This window comes from Pristiophorus japonicus, chromosome 4 (genome assembly GCF_044704955.1).
Source record: "Pristiophorus japonicus isolate sPriJap1 chromosome 4, sPriJap1.hap1, whole genome shotgun sequence".
Classification (NCBI taxonomy): domain Eukaryota; kingdom Metazoa; phylum Chordata; class Chondrichthyes; family Pristiophoridae; genus Pristiophorus; species Pristiophorus japonicus.
The window spans coordinates 210,376,014-210,400,980 of NC_091980.1; the positions used below are offsets into that span (position 1 = coordinate 210,376,014).

Here is a 24,967-nt window from a genome sequence, read left to right on the forward strand (position 1 = left end):
GGGGCGGACCGGGAACAGGAGCGCGGGTCGGGTCGGGTCCAGTCGGGGAGGCGGGAACAGGAGCACGGGTCGGTTCGGGGGGGGGGGGGGAAGGGTGTCGGGTCTGGTCGGGGGGGGGAAGCAGGAGCTGGCCGTGGGAAGAGCCTTGTTCACGCAGCCCCAGTGAGGCCATTCAGCCAGGGCTAGGGGCTGCGTGCTTCGGGCCCCTCCCACACAGTTCGGCGCCTGGAGCTACTGCACTTGCGTGCCCACTGTAGCGCGCATGTGCAGAGGTCCCGGCACTGTTTTCAGCGCAGGGACCTGGCTCCGCCCCCCCCACAGCTCGTGCTGGCTGCGCCGAGGGCCAGAGGACCTGCAGGTAGGTGGAGAATACCGAGGATTTTTTTCGGCGCACTTTGTGGCGCGAAAAACGGGCGTCCAGGTCGGGACTGCGCCGTTCTAGGCGCGTGTGGAAACTTGGGCCCCATGTGTCAAGATATTGCTTAGAAGTGTTTCTGTGTTATGTATAGGGCAGAAAGAAAAGTGAAAAATGATTAACATAGACTATTGATAACTATTTTAACAAACCATAGTTTAGCCTCATTATTCAGTTCAAATGTAGCCGACAGTAAATAAACTCGAAATGTATACCTTTGCTGCAGCACAGCGAACAGCCATTGATCGATCTGTCAAGCATGAGCGGGCAGCTTTGTAGATATCTCTGTGACATGGCGCAGCAGCAGCTCCTTGCCCTGAAAGCAACTTCTGCAAACTCAGCATAATCTCATAGCGCCCTTGGGACTAGGTGACAAATCATGCCAGAGACTAATGTTACAGATTTATTCATGTCAGTATGACACTATTATACAGCTTCAATAGCTAAAAACAGTAAGCTTGCCAACTTATATTGAGGCTTTGCACTCTCCTGGAACATTTGGTACATTAATCAGTATCAGAAACATGTAATTATCTGTGTAGAAAGGATCAGCCATATATCAAAAGAAGTGAAATTATTTTTATTTATCCAGCACCACCCATATTTACTCTGAAGTAGATTCTCTAGACTGTTTTAGAAACCTCTTCTTACCTCAGCACTTTTCAGAGCTTTTAGCAAGTTCCCCACAGTTTCGGTGTATGTATTCCCCAATATTCTCCCCAGCTGCTCATACAAGGCCCCCAAACAAGCAACTGCAGCCCTGAAAAACAAAACCAACACATTGAATGAACAGCATTGATTTAAACACAAATACTCTATTTGAAAGAAAATTGCTTGCACTGTTCTGAAAAAAACAAGCTTGAAGACACAATTGATGATCTTTATTACACCTGATGAAACATATTAGATTGCTGTAGAAATAACTGACCTGGTTCCACAAATAAAGAAAACGGTAAATAAGGTGCAAAAATCAAAAGCTAAATTATCTAGACAATCTGAATTAGCAAAATACCTTCGGAGGATGGAGGGTCATTGTAAATTTCTGCAGTAAGCACCATTTATTAGTGGATCACTTAGAATTTTTTTGATCATTATTATGCAGAAGCCGTAAGAAAACACAAAACGAAAATTCTTCCCAGGGAACGGTATTCTGCTGAATTGTTTAAAAGATATCAAAGTGGAATTGTGCATTAGAGTACCAGTATACAATGCCATGGACTAGTGGGATGCAGATCCCGTTTCCCCCAAGTTTTTGATTTCAGTTGTGCTGCTGCATGAGGTGTCAAGTGGAGGCCTGGCATCTCCCAACAGAGGCAAAGAAAAAAAAACAGATGAGGTGTGCCTACAAAGCCACTCATATGCACCTCTTGGTAAGTCAGTTGTGAGCAATATTCGTGATGGCCTGGGAAGCATCTACCCTCAGAAAAGAAAAGAAAATCAAAGGCGGCAAAGCAAGAACCAACAAGAGAAGAGAATTGTGGAAAGAAAATGAAGGTAGCATAACTTCAGAGAGTACAGCCACTGATAATCTACATTATCAATTTCCAGCTACTCCAAGTTTTCACCACGCGTGCTCCTTGGTTGAATGGCCTTGAACGGTTGAACAAAACTCCTTGGTTGAACGGCTTAATGGATAAGTGGATCCCTGAGCGGGGCAATGAAATTGAGGTGGAGCAGATGAAGTAGACTGGGAACGTAAACTTGTGCAGAAATCTACCAATGTGAAGATGCATATTTCTGCTCCACTATCACAAAGGATACCACAAACCCACTATTCCCAGTGTCATTCATGCACAAATTCTAGTCATATCAGAGGGAACTTCTATAACAGAGTATCTTCTTCTCCCATGCAGATTGTCTGTATAGAAGTTTTAAAGCAAAGAACAAAGACAAAGCTGAAAGGGATATATTATTTGAATGGGGAGAAATTACAACATGCTGCGGTGCAGAGGGACCTGGGGGTCCTTGTGCATGAAACTCTTTGTGCATGAAACTCTTTTTGGCAGAATCCCAAAAAGTTAGTTTGCAGGTGCAGCAGGTAATCAGGAAGGCGAATGGAATGTTGGCCTTCATTGCGAGAGAGATGGAGTACAAAAGCAGGGAGGTCCTGCTGCAACTGTACAGGGTATTGGTGAGGCCGCACCTGGAGTACTGCGTGCAGTTTTGGTCACCTTACTTAAGGAAGGATATACTAGCCTTGGAGGGGGTACAGAGACGATTCACCAGGCTGATTCCGGAGATGAGGGGGTTACCTTATGATGATAGATTGAGTAGACTGGGTCTTTACTCGTTGGAGTTCAGAAGGATGAGGGGTGATCTTATAGAAACATTTAAAATAATGAAAGGGATAGACAAGATAGAGGCAGAGAAGTTGTTTCCACTGGTCGGGGAGACTAGAACTAGGGGGCACAGCCTCAAAATACGGGGAGCCAATTTAAAACCGAGTTGAGAAGGAATTTCTTCTCCAAGAGGGTTGTGAATCTGTGTAATTCTCTGCCCAAGGAAGCAGTTGAGGCTAGCTAATTGAATATATTCAAATCACAGATAGATAGATTTTTAACCAATCAGGGAATTAAGGGTTATGGGGAGCGGGCGGGTAAGTGGAGCTGAGTCCACGGCCAGATCAGCCTTGATCTTTTTGAATGGCGGAGCAGGCTCGAGGGGCTAGATGGCCTACCCCTGTTCCTAATTCTTAAGTTCTTATGTTCTATGGGATGGGGAAATGTAGAGACCACTCTTTGTAAGCTTCAGTACATTTCCCCTTTAAAAGCAACAAAGTTTCCTTTTTGGGTCATTTGTCCATTCCAGTCTTCATTAATGTTACTGCATGAACTCTGCTCTGTAATACAACAGCAGTACTCAAATTAGTGGTATTAACATAACCGTTATATTTTCTGGAAAAAATACTTACAGTTTGGTAGGTAGGTAACTTGGTGAGTCATCCTTACTCCTGATGATGTCATTGCACTTGTCGATAGTTTGATACACAGAGAAAGTGTCACCAATGCTATACAGTAAGGCCAGGTTCTTAGCAATTAGCTTGCGGGCAGGCGGTCCTGGTGAGCTCTCCAACAAGACAGTCAGTTGTTCCACCAGCTTCTTCTGCTTCTCTTTAATATCAGCCTGCCAATAAAAGGTTCACAGTAGCAAAGTGCTCTATAATAACTGTGACTAAAAAGACAGAAAGACCTTTATTTATTTAGCACCTTAGAATTACTTTGAAATGCAGTGTTCTTATGCAATCAAACCAGACAGCCATTCTGCACAGAGAAAGATTCCACAAACAGCAATGAAATGGATGACCAGTAAATGAGGGAAGAAAGTTGGCCAGAAAGCCAGGAGATACATAGATCCTGTTCTTCAATTCTGCCGTGGGATCTTCTATATCAACCTGAACCACCAGAATAGGCAGAGAGAGCCTCAGTTTAATGTTTCATCCAAAATGTGCTCAAGTCCTTACATCTGCTCATCTCGGCTGGAAGTTTACTTCTCTTTAGAAACACACTTCCTCAGCCCCATCCTCCGCTAATAGAATCTGAAGCTCTCTGAAGTACTGGATAGCACAGTGCATTACACCTCCACTTGAAACTTGATTCAAATTCATACAATTCAGCACCTTTGTCGTTTCCAGGCCAGATCCAAGACTGTCCTAACCTCTGTCATCGAGCTACAGTACGCAGACGATGCCTGTGTCTGCGCACATTCAGAGGCTGAACTCCAAGTCATAGACAACATCTTCACTGAGGCATACGAAAGCATGGGCCTTACACTAAACATCCCTAAGACAAAGGTCCTCCACCAACCTGTCTCCGCTGCACAGCACTGCCCCCTCATCAAAATCCACAGCGCGGCGCTGGACAACGTGGACCATTTCCCACACCTCGGGAGCCTCTTATCAACAAGGACAGACTTTGACGACGAGATCCAACACCGCCTCCAGTGCAGCCTTCGGCCGCATGAGGAAAAGAGTGTTCGAAGATCAGGCCCTCAAATCTGCCACCAAGCTCATGGTCTACAGGGCTGTAGTAACACCCGCCCTCCTGTATGGCTCAGAGACAAGGACCATATACAGTAGACACCTCAAATCGCTGGAGAAATACCACCATCGATGTCTCTGCAAGATCCTGCAAATGCCCTGGGAGGACAGACGCGCCAACATTAGCATCCTTGAACAGGCCAACATCCTCAGCATTGAAGCACTGACCACACTCGATCAGCTCCACTGGGCAGGCCACACTGTTTGCATGCCTGACATAAGATTCCCAAAGCAAGCACTCTACTTGGAACTTCTTCACGGCAAACGAGCCAAAGGTGGGCAGAGGAAATGTTTCAAGGGCACCCTCAAAGTCTCCTTGATAAAATGCAACATCCCCACCGACACCTGAGAGTCCCTGGCCGAAGACCGCCTTAAGTGGAGGACGTGCATCCAGGAAGGTACTGAGCACCTCGAGTCTCATTGCCGAGAGCACGCAGAAACCAAGCGCAGGCAGCGGAAAGAGCGTGCGGCAAACCAGTTCCATCCACCCTTTCCCTCAACTGTCGGTCCCTTCTGTGACAGGGACTGTGGTTCTTATATTGGACTGTTCAGTTACCTAAGGATTCATTTTGAGATGGAAGCAAGCCTTCTTTGATTTCGAGGGACTGCCTATGATGATGATGAAAAAAAAGTGTGAAAACTTAATCGAAAAACCTCCATATTCTAAAACTGACCTGCTTTATTGATAAAAGCACAAAAATATATGACTAAAAAAAGTCTGTAACTCAGCATCATGCCATTCAGATCTCCAAATATGAACCTTGGTATTTCCCTACCATTTTAAACATTGCCTTCAACAAGAGTTTTTCTAAAATATAGTATTCCAGGCACTCCTCAAATGGGTCCTGCAGGTACATCGACATAGTTTTGGTGGAATTCTCTTCTACAATTTATCAATCTCAACACTATGATTTCTACTGCTATCACAAATATACTGTGCACTGAAAAGGAAAACACTTTCAGGTATTTCTTAAGTACATACCAAAAATTAGGACTTGCATCTTGTTTTATACCAGCCATGTGTTTTAATTATCTACATTTAAGGGCTTATACTCTGTACTGAGATAAGTGATTTGCAGAAATACTTGTCATCACCAACACCTATTTCAAACATCACTATGCCAACAGCCAAGCAACTTAATGAGATCCCTTTACCAAAGGCACGGTTGGAAAGCATAAAGCAGTAGCTGAATGATTTACATCCTGGACATGCAGAAGATGGTAACAGTTGTTCTACATTAACAGAAACAAAATAGTGTAACTACATTTGGTCAGGACTGTGCCATACTGTCTTTACATTAACAAAATGCTGCATTTGCCCACAGTTCTCTACATAATTCATTCATGATCTCATTTGAACCAGTCACACTGGTCTTGTGTAGCTCCCATAAACTACATCAACAGCAACAAAGTCTTGTGAGTAGATTCTCTGTTGCATTATCAGAGGGGCTTAGGCATCATTTTTGACCACAAGTTAAATTTAAAAACCTACATCTTCTCCATCACCAAGACCATTTATTTCCATTTTAGCAACACCGCCTGCCTCCAACCCACCTCAGTCCCTCCACCACCGAAACCCTTGCATAGGCTTTTGGCTCCTCCAGACTCCATTATTCCAATAACCTATTTGCCAGCCTTACTATGACCAGACTTTATAAACTCCAAATTTCTCCAAAATGCAACTGCCCGTATCCTGTAGAGCACAGCCCTGTTCATCTAAAATTCCTGCCCTCAATGACCTACTGGCTATTTGTTTTCAAACAAAGTTTAGAATCCATGGGCTAGATTTTACTTTTTTTGCATGCATTACGCCCACTTAACGTCCATTTTACCGCTGAAATGACGTATAACGCCCAGATATTGTCCATTTAGCCACATAATGGAAACTGACGCCCATTTTTCGGACACTGATCGCCAAGCGTTACTTTCCCCATATGCGTAACGCCGGGGAAAAAAAATACCACCCGCCCACTTTTTTGGGACGGAATCATCAGAATGGGCAAAATCAATGTCCATAATATCGGCCAGCGTTAGTTTCCGCACGTAATTAACGGCAAGTTTCAATAATACCGACCGTCCACTTTTTTTTGTCGTAAAGATCACATTTGCCGAAACGAACTCCCAGATCATCGCCCAGCGTCACTTTCACCACCTCGCACACATCTCGCCCACAATATCGCTCGCTAAAAAAACACCGCTCAGAAAAAGTGGAACTGTTCTGAACGAATCACCTGCCATTTTTTAAATCGTAGGTCGCTTCATTCAAAAGGCTGCTTCAACTTCGGGGGCGTTTCGATTGACTTTGAAGTTCTCCTCAGGTGAAGTGACCATCTCAACAGACATATTTTCAGACTCTACTATTGGGGGTTTACTGCAGGTGTATTTTAGTGAGGAAATTATTGCTTCTGATCAATCGCTATGATACTTTCATTGCAATGGGGCCAGCCATTTCTCAGCCTGCATCGATTAATACGCAGATGCTGCAGAGTGTAAATGGCTCAATGTCTGATGCACATAATTATGTACCCAATTTAAGACGTGAAAGAATGAGGAGGTGGTCCAGACCATACAAAGCCCGCACTTACAGGGAAAATAGCTCTTACCGCGATGTGTCTGAGCACATATGCCTTCGGAGACTGCGCTTCCACAAGGTGGTGATCAATGAAATATGTGAGCTCATCAGGCCACAAGGTGGTGATCAATGAAATAGGTGAGCTCATCAGGCCACATTTGCAGCCTGCCATCAGGACATCAGTGTCGGTCAAGGTCACTGCGGCATTGTCTTTCTACGCGTCTGGTTCCTTTCGGGCCTCCACAGTCGAGATTTATCCTCTGTCTCACCATGCCACCCATTGCTGCATTAGACAGGTCACGGAGGCCCTGTACACGAGAAGGATGGACTTTATCAGCTTCCCCATGACCACGGAGACTCAGACTGACAGGGCTGGAGCATTCTACCGCATTGCTAAGTTCCCCAGGGTGCAGGGAGCAATACAGTGCACTCACAGCGCCATGCGGGCACCTTCTCAGGACCCAGAGTTTGTTCGTAACAGAAAAGGATTTCACTCCCTGAAGGTCCAACTAATTGTCGACCACAACCAGATAATAATGGCAATGAATGCCAAATGTCCAGGCAGCTTCGATGTGGCTCACATCCTGCGTGAGAATGCTGTCTCTGACATGTTTCAGAGTCAGCCACAAGGACAATGCTGGATGCTTGGTGACAACCGAGATGGCCTAGCGACCTGGCTGATGACCCCGCCGCGTGACACCCACAACGAGGCCAAGAAGCGATACAACCAGAGCCACAGAAACACACGCAATGATGCCCAGAAAACAATAACTATGCTTAAGCAGCGCTTCAGATACCTGGACCACTCAGGTTGGGGGAGCTGCAATACAACCCTGAGCAAGTAGCTAAATTTGTGGTCGTGTGCTCCATGTTGCACAACCTGGCTATCAGGAGGGGCCAAGAATTGCCAGAAGGGACTGATGCTCCACCTCAGGAGAGAGAGAAATAGGAGGATGAGGGGCTGGACGCTGACCTAAGGCCAGACAACCAGGCTGGCTATGCAACCATGCCCACGCCCCCCTCCAGACCACAGGAAAGGGCCCGTGGTGGCTGCATAGCTGCAAGACTCTTACGTGAGGAGCTGATAGCTGAACGATTTGCCTGAAAGAACGTTGCTGAGAGTGACAATGCTGACACACTGCTGTGTGTGTGCAGCTCAGACATCAATGGTGGCCAGTTGAAGTTTACGTTGATTGAAGTTAAGTTTTATTTCACCCTTTCATGTTAAGGAATCACCAGTGCGCAAACAAGGTTATGTTGAATAAAAATAATTTTAAACCAACATTGGTCTGAAATCATGAGTATCATGGGCAAAAAAACACCCCACCCCCACCCACACCCCACTTTTTCCCACCATTGACATCAATCAAATGGTCAACATGTCCAGCAACACAGAATACAAAGGCAAAGCAGGAGGGTGTCCCCCGCCCCCCATGCATTACAACAAATTGCATACACCCAGATGGAGATATAACACAGCCATCACCTGCGCACATGCACCTCACTTTCCTTCCCCCCTCCACACGCCTTGCCGAAGAGCTCCCCAGGCGGTGCCTCATTGGGGCAGGGGGGGGGTGGTGAAGGCAGAGGCGGCGGTTGCACGGGTACGGGAACAGCGGGTGCCGAGGGGGGAACATTCTCTGATCCAGAAGCAGGATCTTGGTCCTGCCTCTCATCTGTCGTTCGCAGTGGTGGTGTGGAACCTAGGGGTGGAGTGCCGCGCTCTGGGACCACTGGGAGGCCTGTGCCAGCAGTGTTCCAGGCTATCGCCTCCAGGGCCCCCGCCACCCGTGGAACGTACTCAGTCATGGTGGCCAGCTGTCGGGATATGCCCCCCAATGCATCAAGGAGCCGGTCACCAATGTCTACAGTCCTCCTGAACAACTATACCATCTCTCCACTCTCATGTCGCGCTCGTGGACCAGACCTGCCGCGTCCACGAAACCTCCGCGGGGGTCGGTGCCGCCCTGGGACCAAATGGGGTGCCCTGTGGCGAGGTGCTTGGGGCCGATACCTCCAGAATGGAGGCGGGAATGACCGGAGGAGCACAAGATGACCTTGGGGTGGAAAGGCTTCTGGAGTGTGGCAATGCAGGTTCCTCGAAGTCCGCGCTCTCATCCGCAGAGGACAGACCCAGCGGATTGACAGGCGAGAATCGGAGCTCCTCAGCAGACATAGGATTGTCCGGCGGGTCCGGCCCCGCACCCCCCACCTTTTGGCCTCTGTGGTCTTGCCTGAGGCCGCGCTGCTGGCGGAGCTGCAAAACACAAATGAGATTATTAGAGAAGGGGGTGAAAGGATGAGAAGGTGATTCAAGCGCTACACATAGCATATGCACGACAAAAGCACCACTGCTATCAAGATCATCACAGACATCACATTTCATGACCATCAACACATTGTGCATTGCAATGATTTTCATTAGGCCAGCATTATTTCTAGCACAATTTTAGAAATCATCAATCATATATGATTGTTCAGATATGAATGGGTGTGGCATCTATTGACTTTACATCACACAATGGTGTAAACTTTACTCACGTCGCTTCACTTCAGGGTCTTCAGATGCTTGCGTGCTTCCCCACGAGTGTGAGCACCCACTCCTCCATCTCTGTGATGTCGCTGGGGTCTGGTGGCCCCCCACCCGTTCGCCTCTGCACGGACCTCATCATCGAGAGCTTCTTCTGTAAAAGGTGGCAGGACAACATGGCATGAGATCATTGCTAGGTACTGTCACTGATATAACACATAATAATCATGATTACATCTGTCAGTTATGATAAGTATCATTCTTTACCTAAAAACGTGCACCGTGACCGCAGGCTTTGACTACAACATTCCCGATAAAAGTGAAAGACCTCACATCTGTTGATAGTCACTCATGACTGTTACAAATCAAATTATATAAATACATAAGTACATGTAAATAAATGTAATACTTACTCTTACAGATCCCACAAGGTCGTTCCATCGTTTCCGGCATTGGTTGCCCTCACGCACCTCGTTGATCGCCGATGAGGCCACCTCGGCCCATATCTTCTGGTAGGCCTTTGGGGTGGGCTTCCCATGCCCTCCCTGTGTCAAATCACCCCAGCGTGATTCAACCTCCTGCAGGAGGGAGGCATTTGCCTCATCCGAGAACTTCCTCGCTCTTTTGCGCCCTCCAACGTGCTCCTCTCCCACCTCACTGCTCTCTCCAGCGTCAGACTCCACAGCGTGCTGTGACGCCTCCTCCTCTCCCTCCATTATAGGCCAAATTTGGGCAAATATCTGGCTGGTAATAGCTAATTTTTGTTTCCCTATTTGCTCTAAAGCTCTAAACGCTCCCTCCTTCCTCCCAAAGCAGCCACACCATACCCACACATGCCTTCAGTCCCTCAGCTCCCTCGCTCTCTATCTCCTCTTCTGCACATGTCATGATGACCCTTGACTTCCTGAATCGCGGGAATCGAGCGTTGCCATGCCGTTGCTAAGTACGGCGACACTTTACAGCAGAAGGTAAGCGAGATTTAATGCTGCCGCCCATTTCATATCGCTCGCGCCCAATTTCAAAAATGGAGACAAGGGGCTTTGAGAATGGGTGACAAGCCGGCGAGCTGAAAACCCATTTTTACCGCCCACGCCGGAAATACCGCCCACTTTTGGGCAATCTGCACAAAAGTGTAAAATCTAGCCCCTTGTCTTCAAATCCCTCTATTGCTTTGCTCCAACCCTACTTCTGTAACCTTCTCCAGACTTACTTTCTTTACAACACCCTCAGGCCTTCCATCATTCACCCCACCACTGTGGCAGAGTCTTCAATCAACCATGCTCAGCACTGTGCAACTCCCTACCTAAATATCTCCACCTCTCTACTTCGCTCTTCTCCTTCAAAATCTTTTCAAAAGCCATCTTTGTACACTATCACCCAATCTAAACGATCTCCCATGGCTTGGCGTATCATGCTTCCCAAGGGCACTACATAAATGAAAATTGTCATCACCAACTTTCTGATGAAACATTAAGCTGTGGCCCTGCCTGCCTGCTCAGGTGGGTGCAAGAAATTCAATGGCACTATTTGAAGAGCGGAAGTTCTGCTAGTGCCCTGGCCAACATTCCTCCCTCAACCAACACCCACTAAAACCAGATTATTCGGTTATTTACCTAATCATTATTTGAGGCTGCTGCTTTAATAGAGGCTGCACTTCAAATTGATTATGATACATTTTGGGATATTCCAATGACATCAGAAGTGTTATATAAATGCAAATGATGTTTCTTTCTTATACGAAAGCAATTTTACATATACTCAGACTGAAGAACATTGCATAACAAAGACATTTTTGCAGCTTTAAAAACTTGCATAACATTTTACCTTACTGGCAGCCACCAAAAGTTTCTGCAAGAATCGAAGCCATTCAAAAACAAACTCTGGTTTCTTTGATTCACTCAATTGACTATAAAGCTCCTCATTGAACAGCAGGCCATGTGCTTGCTCCATGCCTCTGCCAGACTTTTCTTCCAATAGTCACTGAAACTTCACAAATGTCAGTAAACGAGAACTGAAAGTCTTGGCATCATTACAGTTCCTGCAACACAAACATAAGAAAACAATTCATTTACATTCTGGGCCCATCACATCTGCTGGTTCAACAACAAATCAATGCAAAACCATTTTGCCACAGATAAAATTATTTTCTATTTCAAAGTTAATCAAACAATGTTTGAAGAACATTGGAAAGAATTTACATTTATTATATAAAAAACACACCTATAATAGAGCCCTCAAAAGGAACAGGAGTAGGCCATTTAGCCCCTTGTGCTTATTCTGACTTTCAATGAGATCATGGCTGATCTGTGACCTACCTCCATATACCTGCCACTGCCCCATATCCCTTAACACCTTTGGTTAACAAAAATCTTTCGATCTCAGATTTAAAATTAACAATTGCTATTTGTGGAGGCAAGCTCCAAACTTCAACCATCTTTTTTATGAAGAAGTGTTTCCTAACTTCACTCCTGAAAAGTCTGGCTCTAATTTTTAGACTGCGCCCCCGTGTCCAAGACTCCCCAACCAGCGGAAATAGTTTCTCTGTATCTACCCTATCAGTTCCCCTTAATATCTTGATAACTTCAATTAAATCGCCCCTTCACCACCTAAATTTCAGGGATCACAACCCTAGTTTGTGTAATCTATCCTCGTAATTTAACCCTTGGAGTCCGGGTATCAACCTGGTAAACCTACGCTACACTGCTTTGAAGTCCAATATATCCTTCCTAAGGTGTGGTGCTCAGAATGAATTCATTTTTCTTGTTTCATCTGCACAGTAGAATCAAATTCAAATTGCAAGTTATTTTCTCCCAGTTATTTTAAAGTGATGGGAACACTTTTTTGTGCTAATTTATCAATATACTAGTATATCTCTCATGGTATTACTTAAGATACGTTGAATAATATGTTGCTTTATAAAGACAAATGTTAGTCAAGATAATGCATTACGTGTTATTCAGGTTAGAGGAAATCATGTCCCTTCAAGACTAGAAAGTTTCTAAATGTCATTGAGTAAACAACTTCAGCTCAGAGTTTAATTGTTTATTAAAGCAACTTTGCAGGTTGAGGTCAGAGTTCAATTGTTTTTCAGGTTGCGTCAGAATCCAGGATGAAATTACTGTTTTTCTCTCTTCCACTGCCCCTCCGAAGTGTGATTGATGAGGTTCTTTATGTCACTGGTTACAGACATTCTGACCAAGCTAATCTATTTTCTGTTGGTGGAGAAATTTCTGTCCACAATACAAAAGATTGACTTGTCTTTTTTAAAGATGGCTGGAAAAAAATTGCCTGTGAACCAATCAGCTACAAGAAATTTGACTATTGATACAGGAAGTCGAAAATGAGAGATAGGAAATACATGCATAATTTTTATTATATGATGAACATGACAATTTTAAACACATGCTGATTGTTGAAATTTAGTACAGGCACATGAAGATTTTGTTGATTTTATTTCAGTACTGATGTAACATTCCTGAGCTCATGAAATAAACTCTTGATAAAGAAACAGGACCAAAAAAATGTTTAGATGGGCGAGAATTAAAGAGTTAGTCAACAATTTCTAAGCTCTTGCCAGGGTACTACAGTTTAATCAGAAAGTTCGATATTAACTATATTTATTTCAGGAATGAATAAAGAACAACTACTCTGCAATGTTTTCAGTGCAATCATAAACTAAAACGAGGTTTAATTTCCCAATAAGGCCACATTAATCTTGTTTCCAATCAAAATTATGTTGCACAAACGTAAAATTTTGATCCCGTAACTAAATAATTTGGCTCGAATTCATACACACATTGTGAAGAAATAAATCAGAACATTGGGACAAATATAGTGCAAAGGGTATAGAGGAATTCTTAAAATGCATTCAAGAGAACATTTTTAGTCAGTATGTAACAAGCCCAACACGGGAGGAGGCGGTTCTGGATTTAGTTTTGGGAATGAAGCTGGGCAGGTGGAAGGGTATCAGTGGGAGAGCACAGTGGGATTGCCAGTGACCATAATTCAATCAGATTCAAGGTAGTTATGAATAAGGACAAGGCTTGACCAGGAATAAAAGTCACAAATTGGGGAAAAAGTTACCTTTGCTAAAAGTTGAGAAGTGATTTCGCCACAGTGGACTGGAAACAGCTACTTGAAGGTAAATCAGTGTCGGAACAGTAGGAGGCATTCAAGGAGGAGATCCCAAGGGCTCAGTCGTAACACGTGACCTTAAAGAAAAAGGGTGGGAACAATAATTCTAGAGCCCCCTGGATGTCTCGGGACCTACAGGGGTGGATAAAGAAAAAAAGGGAAGCTTATGTCATATCCTCATCATCATAGGCAGTCCCTTGGAATCAAGGAAGACTTGCTTCCATTCTTAACATGAGTTCTTAGGTGACTGAACAGTCCAATACGAGAACCACAGTCTCTGTCACAGGTAGGACAGACAGTGGTTGAAGGAAAGGGTGGGCGGGGAGTCCGGTTTGCCGCACGCTCCTTCCGCTGCCTGCACTTGATTTCTGCATACTCTTGACGACGAGACTAGAGGAGCTCAGCGGCTTCCCGGATGCACTTCCTCCACTTAGGGCGGTCTTTGGCCATGGACTCTCCGGTGTCAGTGGGGATGCTGCACTTTATCAGAGAGGCTTTGAGGGTGTCCTTGTAACGTTTCCGCTGTCCACCTTTGGCTTATTTGCCGTGGACGAGTTCCGAGTAGAGCGCTTGCTTTGAGAGTCTCGTGTCTGGCATGTGAACTATGTGGCCTGCCCAGTGGAGCTGATCAAGTGTGATCACAGTGCTTCAATGGTGGGGATGTTGACCTGGACGAGGACACTAATGTTGGTGCGTCTGTCCTCCCAGGGGATTTGGAGGATCTTGCAGAGACATCGTTGATGATATTTCTCCAGCGACTTGAGGTGTCTGCTGTACATGGTCCATGTCTCTAAGCCATACAGGAGGGCGGGTATTACTAATGCCCTGTAGACCATGAGCTTGGTGACAGTTTTGAGGGCCTGGTCTTCAAACACTCTTTTCCTCAGGCGGCCGAAGGTTGCACTGGAGGCAGCGTAGGATCTCATTGTTGATGCCTGCTCTTGTTGATAGGAGGCTCCCGAGATAAGGGAAGTGGTCCACGCTGTCTAGGACCGCGCCGTGGGATCTTGATGTCTGGGGGGGCAGTGCTGTGCGGCGAGGACAGGCTGGTGGAGGATCTTTGTCTTACTGACGTTTAGCGTAAGGCCCATGCTTTTGTACGCCTCAGTAAATACGTCGACTCTGTCCTGGAATTCAGCATCAGAACGTGCGCAGAGGCAGGCGTCGTCCGAGTACTGTAGTTCGACGACAGAGGTTGGGGTGGTCTTGGACCTAGCCTGGAGACAGCGAAGGTTGAACAGCTTCCCACTGGTTCTGTATTTTAGCTCCACTCCAGCAGGGAGCTTGTCAACAGTGATGTGGAACATGGCAGTGAGGAAGATTGAGAAGAGGGTTGGAGCGATGACGCTGCCCTGCTTGACCCCGGAACGGACGTGGATTGGGTCTGTAATGGATCCGTTGGTAAGGATCACGGCCTGCATGTCGTCGTGGAGCAGGCGGAGGATGGCGACGTACTTTTGGGGGCATCAGAAACGGAGGAGGACGCTCCAAAGACCCTCGCGGTTGACAGTGTCAAAGGCCTTTGTAAGGTCGAAGGCGGCCATGTATAAGGGCTGGCGCTGTTCCCTGCATTTTTCCTGCAGCTGTCATTCTGCAAAAATCATATGTCATATACCGACAGCTAAATACTGTAGAATCTCTAGAGGTGAAATTAAAAAGGATATTAGGAATGCTAAGAGAGAGCATGAAAAATTCTTGGCAAATAAAATCAAGAAAAACCTAAAGATGCTCTATAAATATATTAAGAGCAAGAGGATAACTAAAGAAAGGGTAGGGCCTATTACAGACCATGAGGGTAATTTGTGTGTGGAGGCGGAAGATGTGGGTATGGTTCTTAATGAATACTTTGCATCTGTTTTCACAAAGGAAAGGGGCAATGCAGATAATGCTATCGAGGAGGAGTGTGAAATTCTGGATGAAATAAGCATAGAAAGAGAAAGGAAGTATTAAGGGGTTTAGCAGCTTTGAAAGTGGTCAAGTCCCCAGGTCCAGATGAAATGCATCCCAGGCTATTGATCGAAGCAAAAGAGGAAATAGTAGAGGCCTTGACCATCATTTTCCAGTCCTCTTTGGATTCAGGCATGGTGCCGGAGGATTGCCAATGTGGTTCCCTTGTTTAATAAAGGAGAAAGCGATAGCCTAACCTCAGTGGTGGGAGAATTATTGGAAAAAATCCTGAAGGACAGGATAAATCTACATTTAGAAAGACATGGATTAATTAGGGACAGTCAACACGGATTTGTTATGGGAATATCGTGTTTGACTAATCTGATTGAGGTAATCAGGAGGATAGTACGTATGATGTCGTGTATATGGACTTTAGCAAAGCTTTTGATAAGGTCCCACATGGCAGACTGTGTCGCGAAGGTAAAAGCCCATGGGGTCCAGGGCAAAGTGGAAAGTTGGATCTAAAATTGGCTTAGAGAGAGGAAGCAAAAGGGTAATGCTTGATGGATGTTTTTTGTGACTGGAAGGATGTTTCCAGTGGGGTTTCGCAGGGCTCAGTACTGGGTCCCTTGCTTTTTGTGGTATACATCAATGATCTAGATTTGAATATAGGGGAAATGATTAAAAATTTTACAGATGACACTAAAATTGGCTGTGTGGTTGATAATGAAGAGGAAAGTCATGGACTGCAGGAGGATATCAATCTACTGGTCAGGTGGGCAGAACAGTGGCAAATGGAATTTAATTTGGCGAAGTGTGAGGTAATGCACTTGGGGAGGGCTAATAAGGGTATACACATTAAACGGTAGGCCACTTAGAAGTGTAGATGAACAAAGGGACCTTGGAGTGCTTGTCCACAGATCCCTGAAAGTAGCGGGCCAGGTGGATAAGGTGGTTAAGAAGGCATACGGAATGCTTGCCTTTCTTGGCCGAGGCATAGAATACAAGAGCAGGGAGGTTATGCTTAAATTGTATAATACTCTGGTTAGGCCACAGCTGAAATACTGCGCGCAGTTCTGGTCGTTGTATTATAGGAAGGACGTGATTGCACTGGAGAAGGTGCAAATGAGATTTACGAGGATGTTGCCTGGAATGGAGAATCTTAGCTATGAGGACAGATTGGATAGGCTGGGTTTGTTCTCCTTGGAACAGAGGTGGCTGAGAGGAGACCTCATCGAGGTGTATAAAATTTTGAGGGGCCTGGATATAGTGGATAGCAAGGGCCTATTTCCCTTGGTGGAGGGATCAATTACAAGGGGGCATAATTTTAAAGTGGTTGGTGGAAGGTTTAGAGGTGATTTGATGGGAAGCTTCTTCACGCAGGGGGTTGCGGGGGTCTGGAACTCGCTGCTTGGAAGGGTGGTAAAGACAGAAACCCTCACCACATTTAAACGCCGCTTGGATGGGCACTTGACGTGCCATAACCTGCAGGGTTACGGACCTAGAGCTGGTAAGTGGGATTAGACTGGATAACCTCTTGTTGGCTGGCACAGATATCATGGTAAGTACTTCAGGGTATCGAATACAGCCACAGCGATCTCCTGGATTGGTTTTGATCGCCTGGATAGGTTGGAGGAATCTTCCCAGATTTTTTTCCCCAATTGGCCTGGGTTTTTAGCCTCTCCCAGGAGATCGCATGCCTCCGGTTGGGCTGGAGTGTACAATGTTGCGGTGCAAGGGGTAATCGCAGTTGTGTGAGGCAGACTGGTTGGGCCGGATGCTCTTTACCTTTCCGCCATTGTTCATAAGTTTATATGTAACCTTTAGGGCTGCTGACCGAGGGCCGTGTGGCTCTTTGTCAGCTGGCGCGGACACGCTGGGCCGAAATGGCCTCCTCCTGTCCTGTAAATTTCTATGCAGCTAAGTAACCTCAAATCTGTTGCTGCAGCTAAATTATTAGTTTTAATAAGGACCGTGCCCTGAAATCTGGAAGCAAGGTAATTTCATTAACACAACCCCTCATTTAACATTATTTATATCTTGAACATTTATATCTCAGTATCATTCACGATATAACACTATGACTACACAAAATTTAAATAAACTTGATAAACACTTAATAACTCACTATGCAAGACCGATTTCAAGCCATCTGAACATTTACAAGTCATTACTGCTGAATGAAACCAGGAAGCTTTCTAGAAAAAGTACATATAACCTTTCATAAATATCACCCAAATCATATCCAGGCCTGAACATAGAGCTGGAACGGGGATTATTTTTGTGAAACTATGTTATATTCAACCACAGTGATTTAATATTTACTGTACAAGGCTCAACACCGAAACTATAAATTTGGAATATAAAGTATTCAAAACATTTCCAACCCAAGTTGAAGTTCCTTTTAATGTTAGCGGTTGCATGATCACTTGTTATGAACAGCCCACTTGTTAAAAAGATTACAGAGGAATATTCATCCCATCTACATAATTAAAATGCAAATTGAAATCACAAACTCTGAGTCCACTGTACAAGTAATCATTTATTCCGTGAAAGGCAATGTACCGGCTGAGTACCTGAGAATGGCATAATTTTAAAAAGACCCAGAGATTCACAATTACTCTGAAGGTATATTGTACATAATTAGTAATATCTGGGCAACACTATGAAATGGGGATACAAATATAGTGATTTGATTGTTTTGCCATTTAGCATCATTCCTCAGGTTGCTATATACTGCTCGTAACCAACATCTGCACTTCCAAGAGTTAGATATTCCACAGGGCAGTTGTACTGACAGAGATGATGGCCCAGAAGTACTTGAATTGCAAATTACAGGCCTGGAAGTGGGTCAACTACTTCTACTACAATAAGTACGGCCCACTCACTTGTTCTGACACGTGAATTTCTAAAAGATTCAACACTCCTGCCCTAGATCATCCTTGTAACGTGCTCAGCATGGTCTGGGTGATTGAACGGTCTTTCAGATTTAAAAATCAAACTGTAATTTGCTTTAATAAGTCCAAGAATTTACTCTGGCATTTGATCTAGGAGCTAAAGAGGCACACATCATTCTTCTGTAAAAAATAAATGGAAAAAATATTTTAATATCAGAGGTCTGCTGAAACATGCATGGATTTATTGCTACATACATGCTCCTTAGCATACATACATCTTACTCAACCAAGATGTATTACTTTCAGTACTATGTAGAACATACACAAATAATATAATCAAGAATGGCAATGGAACTGATTTAACGGTTACTTCAAAGTGGTAATTAAGCTGGCTGTGACGCTGATGTGTGCACTTGTCAGGTGTTCATTTCAACTGGATTGCAGGTGGGTAGAATTTCACTGAAACAAGCAATTATTTTTTTTATTTTTTTCCAACCTGTCTTCAGCAGCTGCACTCTTTCCAAACTATCAGTCTTCCTGATCAGGCATTCAGAAAAAACATTTATCTGAACAGAACTCTGGAAATCATGCCTCGTTGCAATTTTATGAAACTCTCAAGGTATCAGTCATCAAAAGTGTGACTTCATAGGTCCAATGGAAGATCAAATTACTACATGGAAGAGAATGATGCAGAGGTGTAAAGAAACCTTTGTGCTGCAATGCATCCTACGTTTTTGATCTTACAGCTCTCAAATTCCCAATAAAAGGATAGAAATTGTTTAAATGATGGATACGCAATAAGCAATGGATTACAGATAATAGTGACTTCACTAGTAATTGAATTTCGCTGAATTATCAATGCTCCATCATGTTTTCTACTTGCACCAGGTGCCCTGTGCAGGTTTAACTTTTTTTTTAAACTGACTAATGCTTTGAACTTGGACCATGGGGACAGCAGCTGTAGCAGTATATAACCGTTATCATAAATTATTTACTATAAGGCTAAGTGCACTGTATATGGGTCCAGGATCTGCCAAATGCCCTAGTAATGCATCAAAATAAGCAGATCTCTTCAAAATGCGATTTCTGCCACTAGCAGCTTGTGCAAATGCACTAGTGACATCTGGCGGCAAGAATAGAATTTTTTTTTTACATGTTCACTGGATTTCAAAGGCATGTTTGCAATTGATCCAGACCTCAAAAGAACTTTTAACCCCTTCAGCAGACAAGCAATACCCAAAGCATCAGTTGCAGAACCAGTTGCCTTATATTTAAGGGGAAAATAATGTGCCCACTGAAAAAAAATCCACAGCCTTCCTGTATCTGTATACATACTGTGAAAACTTACTGAAGTTGTTTCAAAAAGGCCTGGGCAGAAGTTACCTGCATAAAGTGCACCAGTCAATGCAGCAAACATTACCAGTAATGTCAAACATTTGCTGATTTATCAGATCAGTCATGATCACGATGGTCCAATGGACTGAAACTAATTTCAAGCCTCGTATAAATGTAATCATTTCTTGCTCGGAGTCACATGCTACTGCTTTACTCTTCCCAAAACTGAACATTGACCCAAAAAAAGAACTAAATTGATAGCAGTGCAGACATTGCTTGATGCAGTTTGAATAGGTTTCAGAAATTGTGTTGTGCTTGTGCATTATCAGGAGCAGGATGAAGAACATACAACACATCCTATTGAAACCTTTAGCACAAACTGTCAATTAATCATTCATAATAAGACGAAGATAAGTCATGAAGTAGTACACCAGAGGCAATGGTTTAATAGAGATTTCTGCAGCATCTAAAAATTGAAGTTCCAATTGGAGGGAAATTGTCATAATTTTAAATATGGACAACAAACTCAAAGCAGATGTCTTGCTGATAATTAACTGCACATCCCTCTTTCAGTCATGCAAAGTCTTTTACTGAATGCATAAAATTGAATTATCAAGGTAAAACAGTAAAAAATATGAATCCAAATGGAATTTTTAAAAAAATGCACCTCTTCCCTCGTCTGATTAGACCAGAATATGGATAGTTCATTTCTTCCCTCCTTCTCAATGACACTTATTTTTACTAAGTTATTACCATTCCTTGCATCAACACACCAGGTTCTTAATGTTGTGAGAAAGGACCATTCTCCACGGAAAATAAAACCACTTATTCCCACAGAAAGTCTGTCTGAAGCAAGCTAAAGTTATGCAAGACAAGTCCAAAAGCAAATGCCATCAGGATTCAAATACAGAGCTCCTTGCTGGCAGTAACATTCCAACATTATTGTCACAAGGCTGAACTTAATAACTGCTGAAGGGTGGTAGAAGTTGGAAACTCTCTTCCGTAGATGGCAATTGATGCTAGATCAATTGTTATTACATCAGGGATTGATGGATTTTTATTCACCAAAGGTAGTAAGGAATATGGGGCAAAGGCCAGTACATTGAGTTAAATCGCAGATCAGCCATCATCTCATTGAATGGCGGAACAGACTCGAGGAGCTAAATGGCCTACTACTGTCCCTATGTTTAAAATTATTCTGGAAAGCCACCTGTTACTGTAGATCATAATGTCTCAATTCACTCGTGTGAAATATTCTTGAGCAGTGAATCACCATATAGATTTACAGAATGAATCACAATATTTTCCAGCTAAAAATAATTTCCTTTCCCCTTATAATTATTAGGGGACTTATTTTAAATTTCATTTCCACAGAACCGTCTGTCATTGAACTATCTCCCTCTCTGTACTCTTACCACACACGCCTCAGTTTCAGTGTTCGGCAAAACGTCAGCTACTTCAGATGAAAACTCAGGTTGTCAGAGGCTCTTTGAATAAAACCACAACTCCACAAACAGAAGCAAATACCAACCACTGCTAAGCTATCTGCGCGTATGTACAAAGTACATTTGATTTAATGCTTTTTATGTCAATGTTACAAAATACCGAACTTAGAAGTTGTAATATTTCCCAAACCAAACTTTAGCCACCGGCACAAAATGCTTAACTCCCAACGTGCAATAATTAACGCAAATATTAATCGAGACATCCACAAATATCCCGGAATTTGCCGACAAGGTCCGCTTGGAATGACACGCCACATCCCCGGGTTTGCGCCAATGGCCAGAACCTCCGCGCAGCCACTGTGCCAGGGAAGGGAAGGCTCCGCCTGGACCCACCACCCGCTCGGGGTTTCATCCGCCTTCGCGCGTCCCTTAAAACAGGACTCAGACCGCTTGACTTTTAGTGCAAACTTCAGCCATTGGTTCGGCGATATTCTTACAAGAGCAAACAGTCGGAGCGCCGGGTAAGGGAGCGCTCCTCTCCAGCCACATCCCGTGCTCGGGGCGCCAGGCCCCGCATCTCATTCCCGCTGTGACCCGGCCCGCCTCCTCCACAGCCGTTACTCACCTGCCCAGAGCCCGCTCCCTCCCGGGTAACTGCTCGCCAGGCCTCTCACACAATAACAGCCAGTGCCCCCGGGCTCCAATTCACAGGCTGCGCCAGCTACAGCCGGGCTGCCTCCCTGCTACAGGTGCCGTAACCAAGGGTGAGCGGAGTGCCGAACAACGGATCAGTGAGCGGAGTCACCAGGCCAACAAGCCAAACTCCGAGCAACCGAACACGGTGCAGGGCAGCATATCGAACCCCGAGTGACCAGGTCAGCGAGCCGAACTCCGAGTAACTGAGCGGTGCGCCGAGCGAGCGAACGGCAGGGACAACGAGCAGAGCTCCGAACAGCCAGGTGGAAAGTCCGAAAGTGGGCAGTGAGCCGGGGCTGGCCTGTAGTATCTCATAGTTAGAATTGTTTTTTTTCGCTGTTCCTGAAAATTAATTGCATACCATCATAACGATTGTTTCCTGACATTAGATGCAAAAGTTTATGAAATTATTTTCTACTCTTAAAATCTGATTTTTGGTTCCACTTTACATTTTATAATTTTTCAGAAGGCTCTTCAAAATCCAACTTGACACAAGGCTGACCCAATGACTTCAGAATTATCCACGCATCTATCCAATAATAGTGTAAAGTAGTTGTCGCACTTGCCTACACAGCACTCATTGTAATTCATTGCAAAGTGCTTGATATAAAGTGCTTCATATACATGCAAGTTTTTATTTAAGGCTTAGCAAGGCTGTGAATTTTTCTCAGACATCTGCTGAGATGGAGTGGAAGGTGTTGGCTGCATCTCTGTTCCAAAACTGTTAACGAACCGTGAGCTGTTACATGCCAGATTGTTTACAAAATCTAAGTTTAGGCATAGGCTCGTCTTGTAAACTGATAAGGTTCTCCCCCATGGCAAGGGGAGGTCGATGAAGCCCAGCAAAAACTATGGATGTGTTTAAATTTTTCGTAGCCAATCTTTCCAATTCTTTGTCAGATCACAAACGCCAGAGGTCACCTTGCACACATCAAGGATCACCCTGCGCTAATGCTCTTAGCCAAAAGGCCTAGAGCCCAAGCACCGTTCCTGGAAGTACTGCAATACCAGGTTCGTGCCATATGGTGGATGGGTCAGCAACCCCACACATCTCCCTGGAGGTGGATGGGTCAATCCACCCCACCCACCATTGTACTAACTGAATTGCAGCCGTTTCTCTGATTGGCTTACTCCCCGCCCCCATATAGATGGGGCATTGTGCGAATTATTAACAGGTTTATTGGGTATGAAGTGTCAGTGTCGTGACTTCTGGATTTCATCCACTCCAACAATGTTGGATATGGGTGCAAAGGGGGTTTCATAGCAAGCGAGCCAAAGGTGGGCAGAGGAAATGTTACAAGGACACCCTCAAAGCCTCCTTGATAAAGTGCAACAGCCCCACCGACACCTGGGAGTCCCTGGCCAAAGACTGCCCTAAGTGGAGGAAGTGCATCCGTGAAGGCACTGAGCACCTAGTCTCATCGCCGAAAGTGTTATGTCTTGGAATTAAGAGTCAGACTAGATACTGCAAGCTCAAAGTGTGCTTTTCAGTGTGACCATAATCCTTTATTGCAGATCTCAGAGTGCCTCTCCAGCTTGTTCGGCCTCCTGATATACAGGTGCTCCCAAGGGATTGTGGGATTACATATGGTAATTACAGGTTTACATACATAACAACACTCCTCCCTTCCCCTCCCCCGCCTCCCACAATCAATAGTGTAACTATTTACAATGTAAGTCGATCTGGGGCCTTCCTTTCCCTGGTTGATCGTCTCGGTGCAAATGCTGGTGTTGGTGAGTCGTTTGTTTGGCCTTCACTGGGCTGCTGCGCAGCTGGTCTTGCTGGACTGCTGGGGGTGGTGAGCCCTGCTAGGCTGCTGCGGGTGATGGGTTCTACTTTGTGGTCAACCACTGGGTCGGTTGCCACTTGTGTGTGTGTGTGTGTGTGTGTTGGAGGGTCGAAAAAGGTAGAGTCTATTGTGGGTTTGTTCTGGATAATCCTTAACCTGAATTTGATTTGGTCCAAGTGTTTTCTGCAGGTGAGTCCATTTGCGAGTTTCACCACAAACACCATACTCCCCTCTTTGGGCAAAACAGTGCCAGCAATCTACTTGGGACCTTGTCCATAGTTCAACACAAATACAGGATCATTTACATCAATTTCACGTGACACATTTGCGCGATCATGATATAGAAACATAGAAAATAGGTGCAGGAGTAGGACATTCGGCCCTTCGAGCCTGCACCACTATTCAATAAGATCATGGCTGATCATTCACCTTTCCAACTTTCCTACTTTCTCTCCATATCCCTTGATCCCTTTAGCCGTAAGGGCCATATCTAACTCCCTCTTGAATATATCCAACGAACTGGCATCAACAACTCTCTGCGGTAGGGAATTCCACAGGTTAACAACTCTCTGACTGAAGAAATTTCTCCTCATCTCAGTCCTAAATGGCTTACTCCTTATCCTTAGACTGTGTCCCCTGGTTCTGGACTTCCCCAACATCGGCAACATTCTTCCTGCGTCTAACCTGTCCAGTCCCGTCAGAATTTTATATGTTTCTATGAGATCCCCTCATCCTTCTAAACTCCAGTGAATAAAGGCTCAGTCAATCCAGCCTCTCCTCATGTGTCAGTCCAGCCATCCCGGGAATCAGTCTGCTGAACCTTCGCTGCATTCCCTCAATAGCAAGAACGTCCTTCCTCAGATTAGATCAAAACTGAACACAATATTCCAGGTGAGGCCTCACCAAGGCCCTGCACAACTGCAGTAAGACATCCCTGCTCCTATACTCAAAACCCCTAGCTATGAAGGCCAACATACGATTTGCCTTCTTATCCGCCTGCTGTACTTGCATGCCAACTTTCAATGACTGATGTACCATGACACCCAGCTCTCATTGCACCTCTCCTTTTCCTAATCTGCCACCATTCAGATAATATTCTGCCTTCGTGTTTTTGCCCCCAACATGGATAACCTCGCATTTATCCACATTGTACTGCATATGCCATGCATTTGCCCACTCATCTAACCTGTCCAAGTCACCCTGCAGCCTCTTAGCGTCCTCCTCACAGCT

The 24,967-nt window shown here is 44.8% G+C and overlaps 1 protein-coding gene across 9 annotated transcripts in view; it reads right to left on the reverse strand.

Annotated features, from left to right (window-relative positions):
- The window catches only part of heatr5a (HEAT repeat containing 5a), a 140,802-nt gene extending 118,740 nt beyond the window's left edge, over nucleotides 1–22,062 (reverse strand). For 4 of the 9 annotated variants that reach the window (XM_070879044.1, XM_070879041.1, XM_070879043.1 and 1 more), the window contains exons 1-6: nucleotides 21,877–22,059; nucleotides 18,463–18,651; nucleotides 11,378–11,591; nucleotides 3,327–3,538; nucleotides 1,067–1,175; nucleotides 631–780 (exon numbers count right to left, since the gene is read on the reverse strand). In XM_070879044.1, the coding sequence (XP_070735145.1) occupies nucleotides 631–780; nucleotides 1,067–1,175; nucleotides 3,327–3,538; nucleotides 11,378–11,503 (597 nt within the window). In that variant the 5' untranslated portion in view covers nucleotides 11,504–11,591; nucleotides 18,463–18,651; nucleotides 21,877–22,059. Of the gene's footprint in view, nucleotides 1–630; nucleotides 781–1,066; nucleotides 1,176–3,326; nucleotides 3,539–11,377; nucleotides 11,592–13,636; nucleotides 13,704–18,462; nucleotides 18,652–21,876 lie in introns of those variants that run through there. The other 5 variants (XM_070879045.1, XM_070879046.1, XM_070879036.1 and 2 more) reach the window with 5 other exon arrangements.
- Between the last annotated feature and the right edge of the window lie 2,905 nt (nucleotides 22,063–24,967).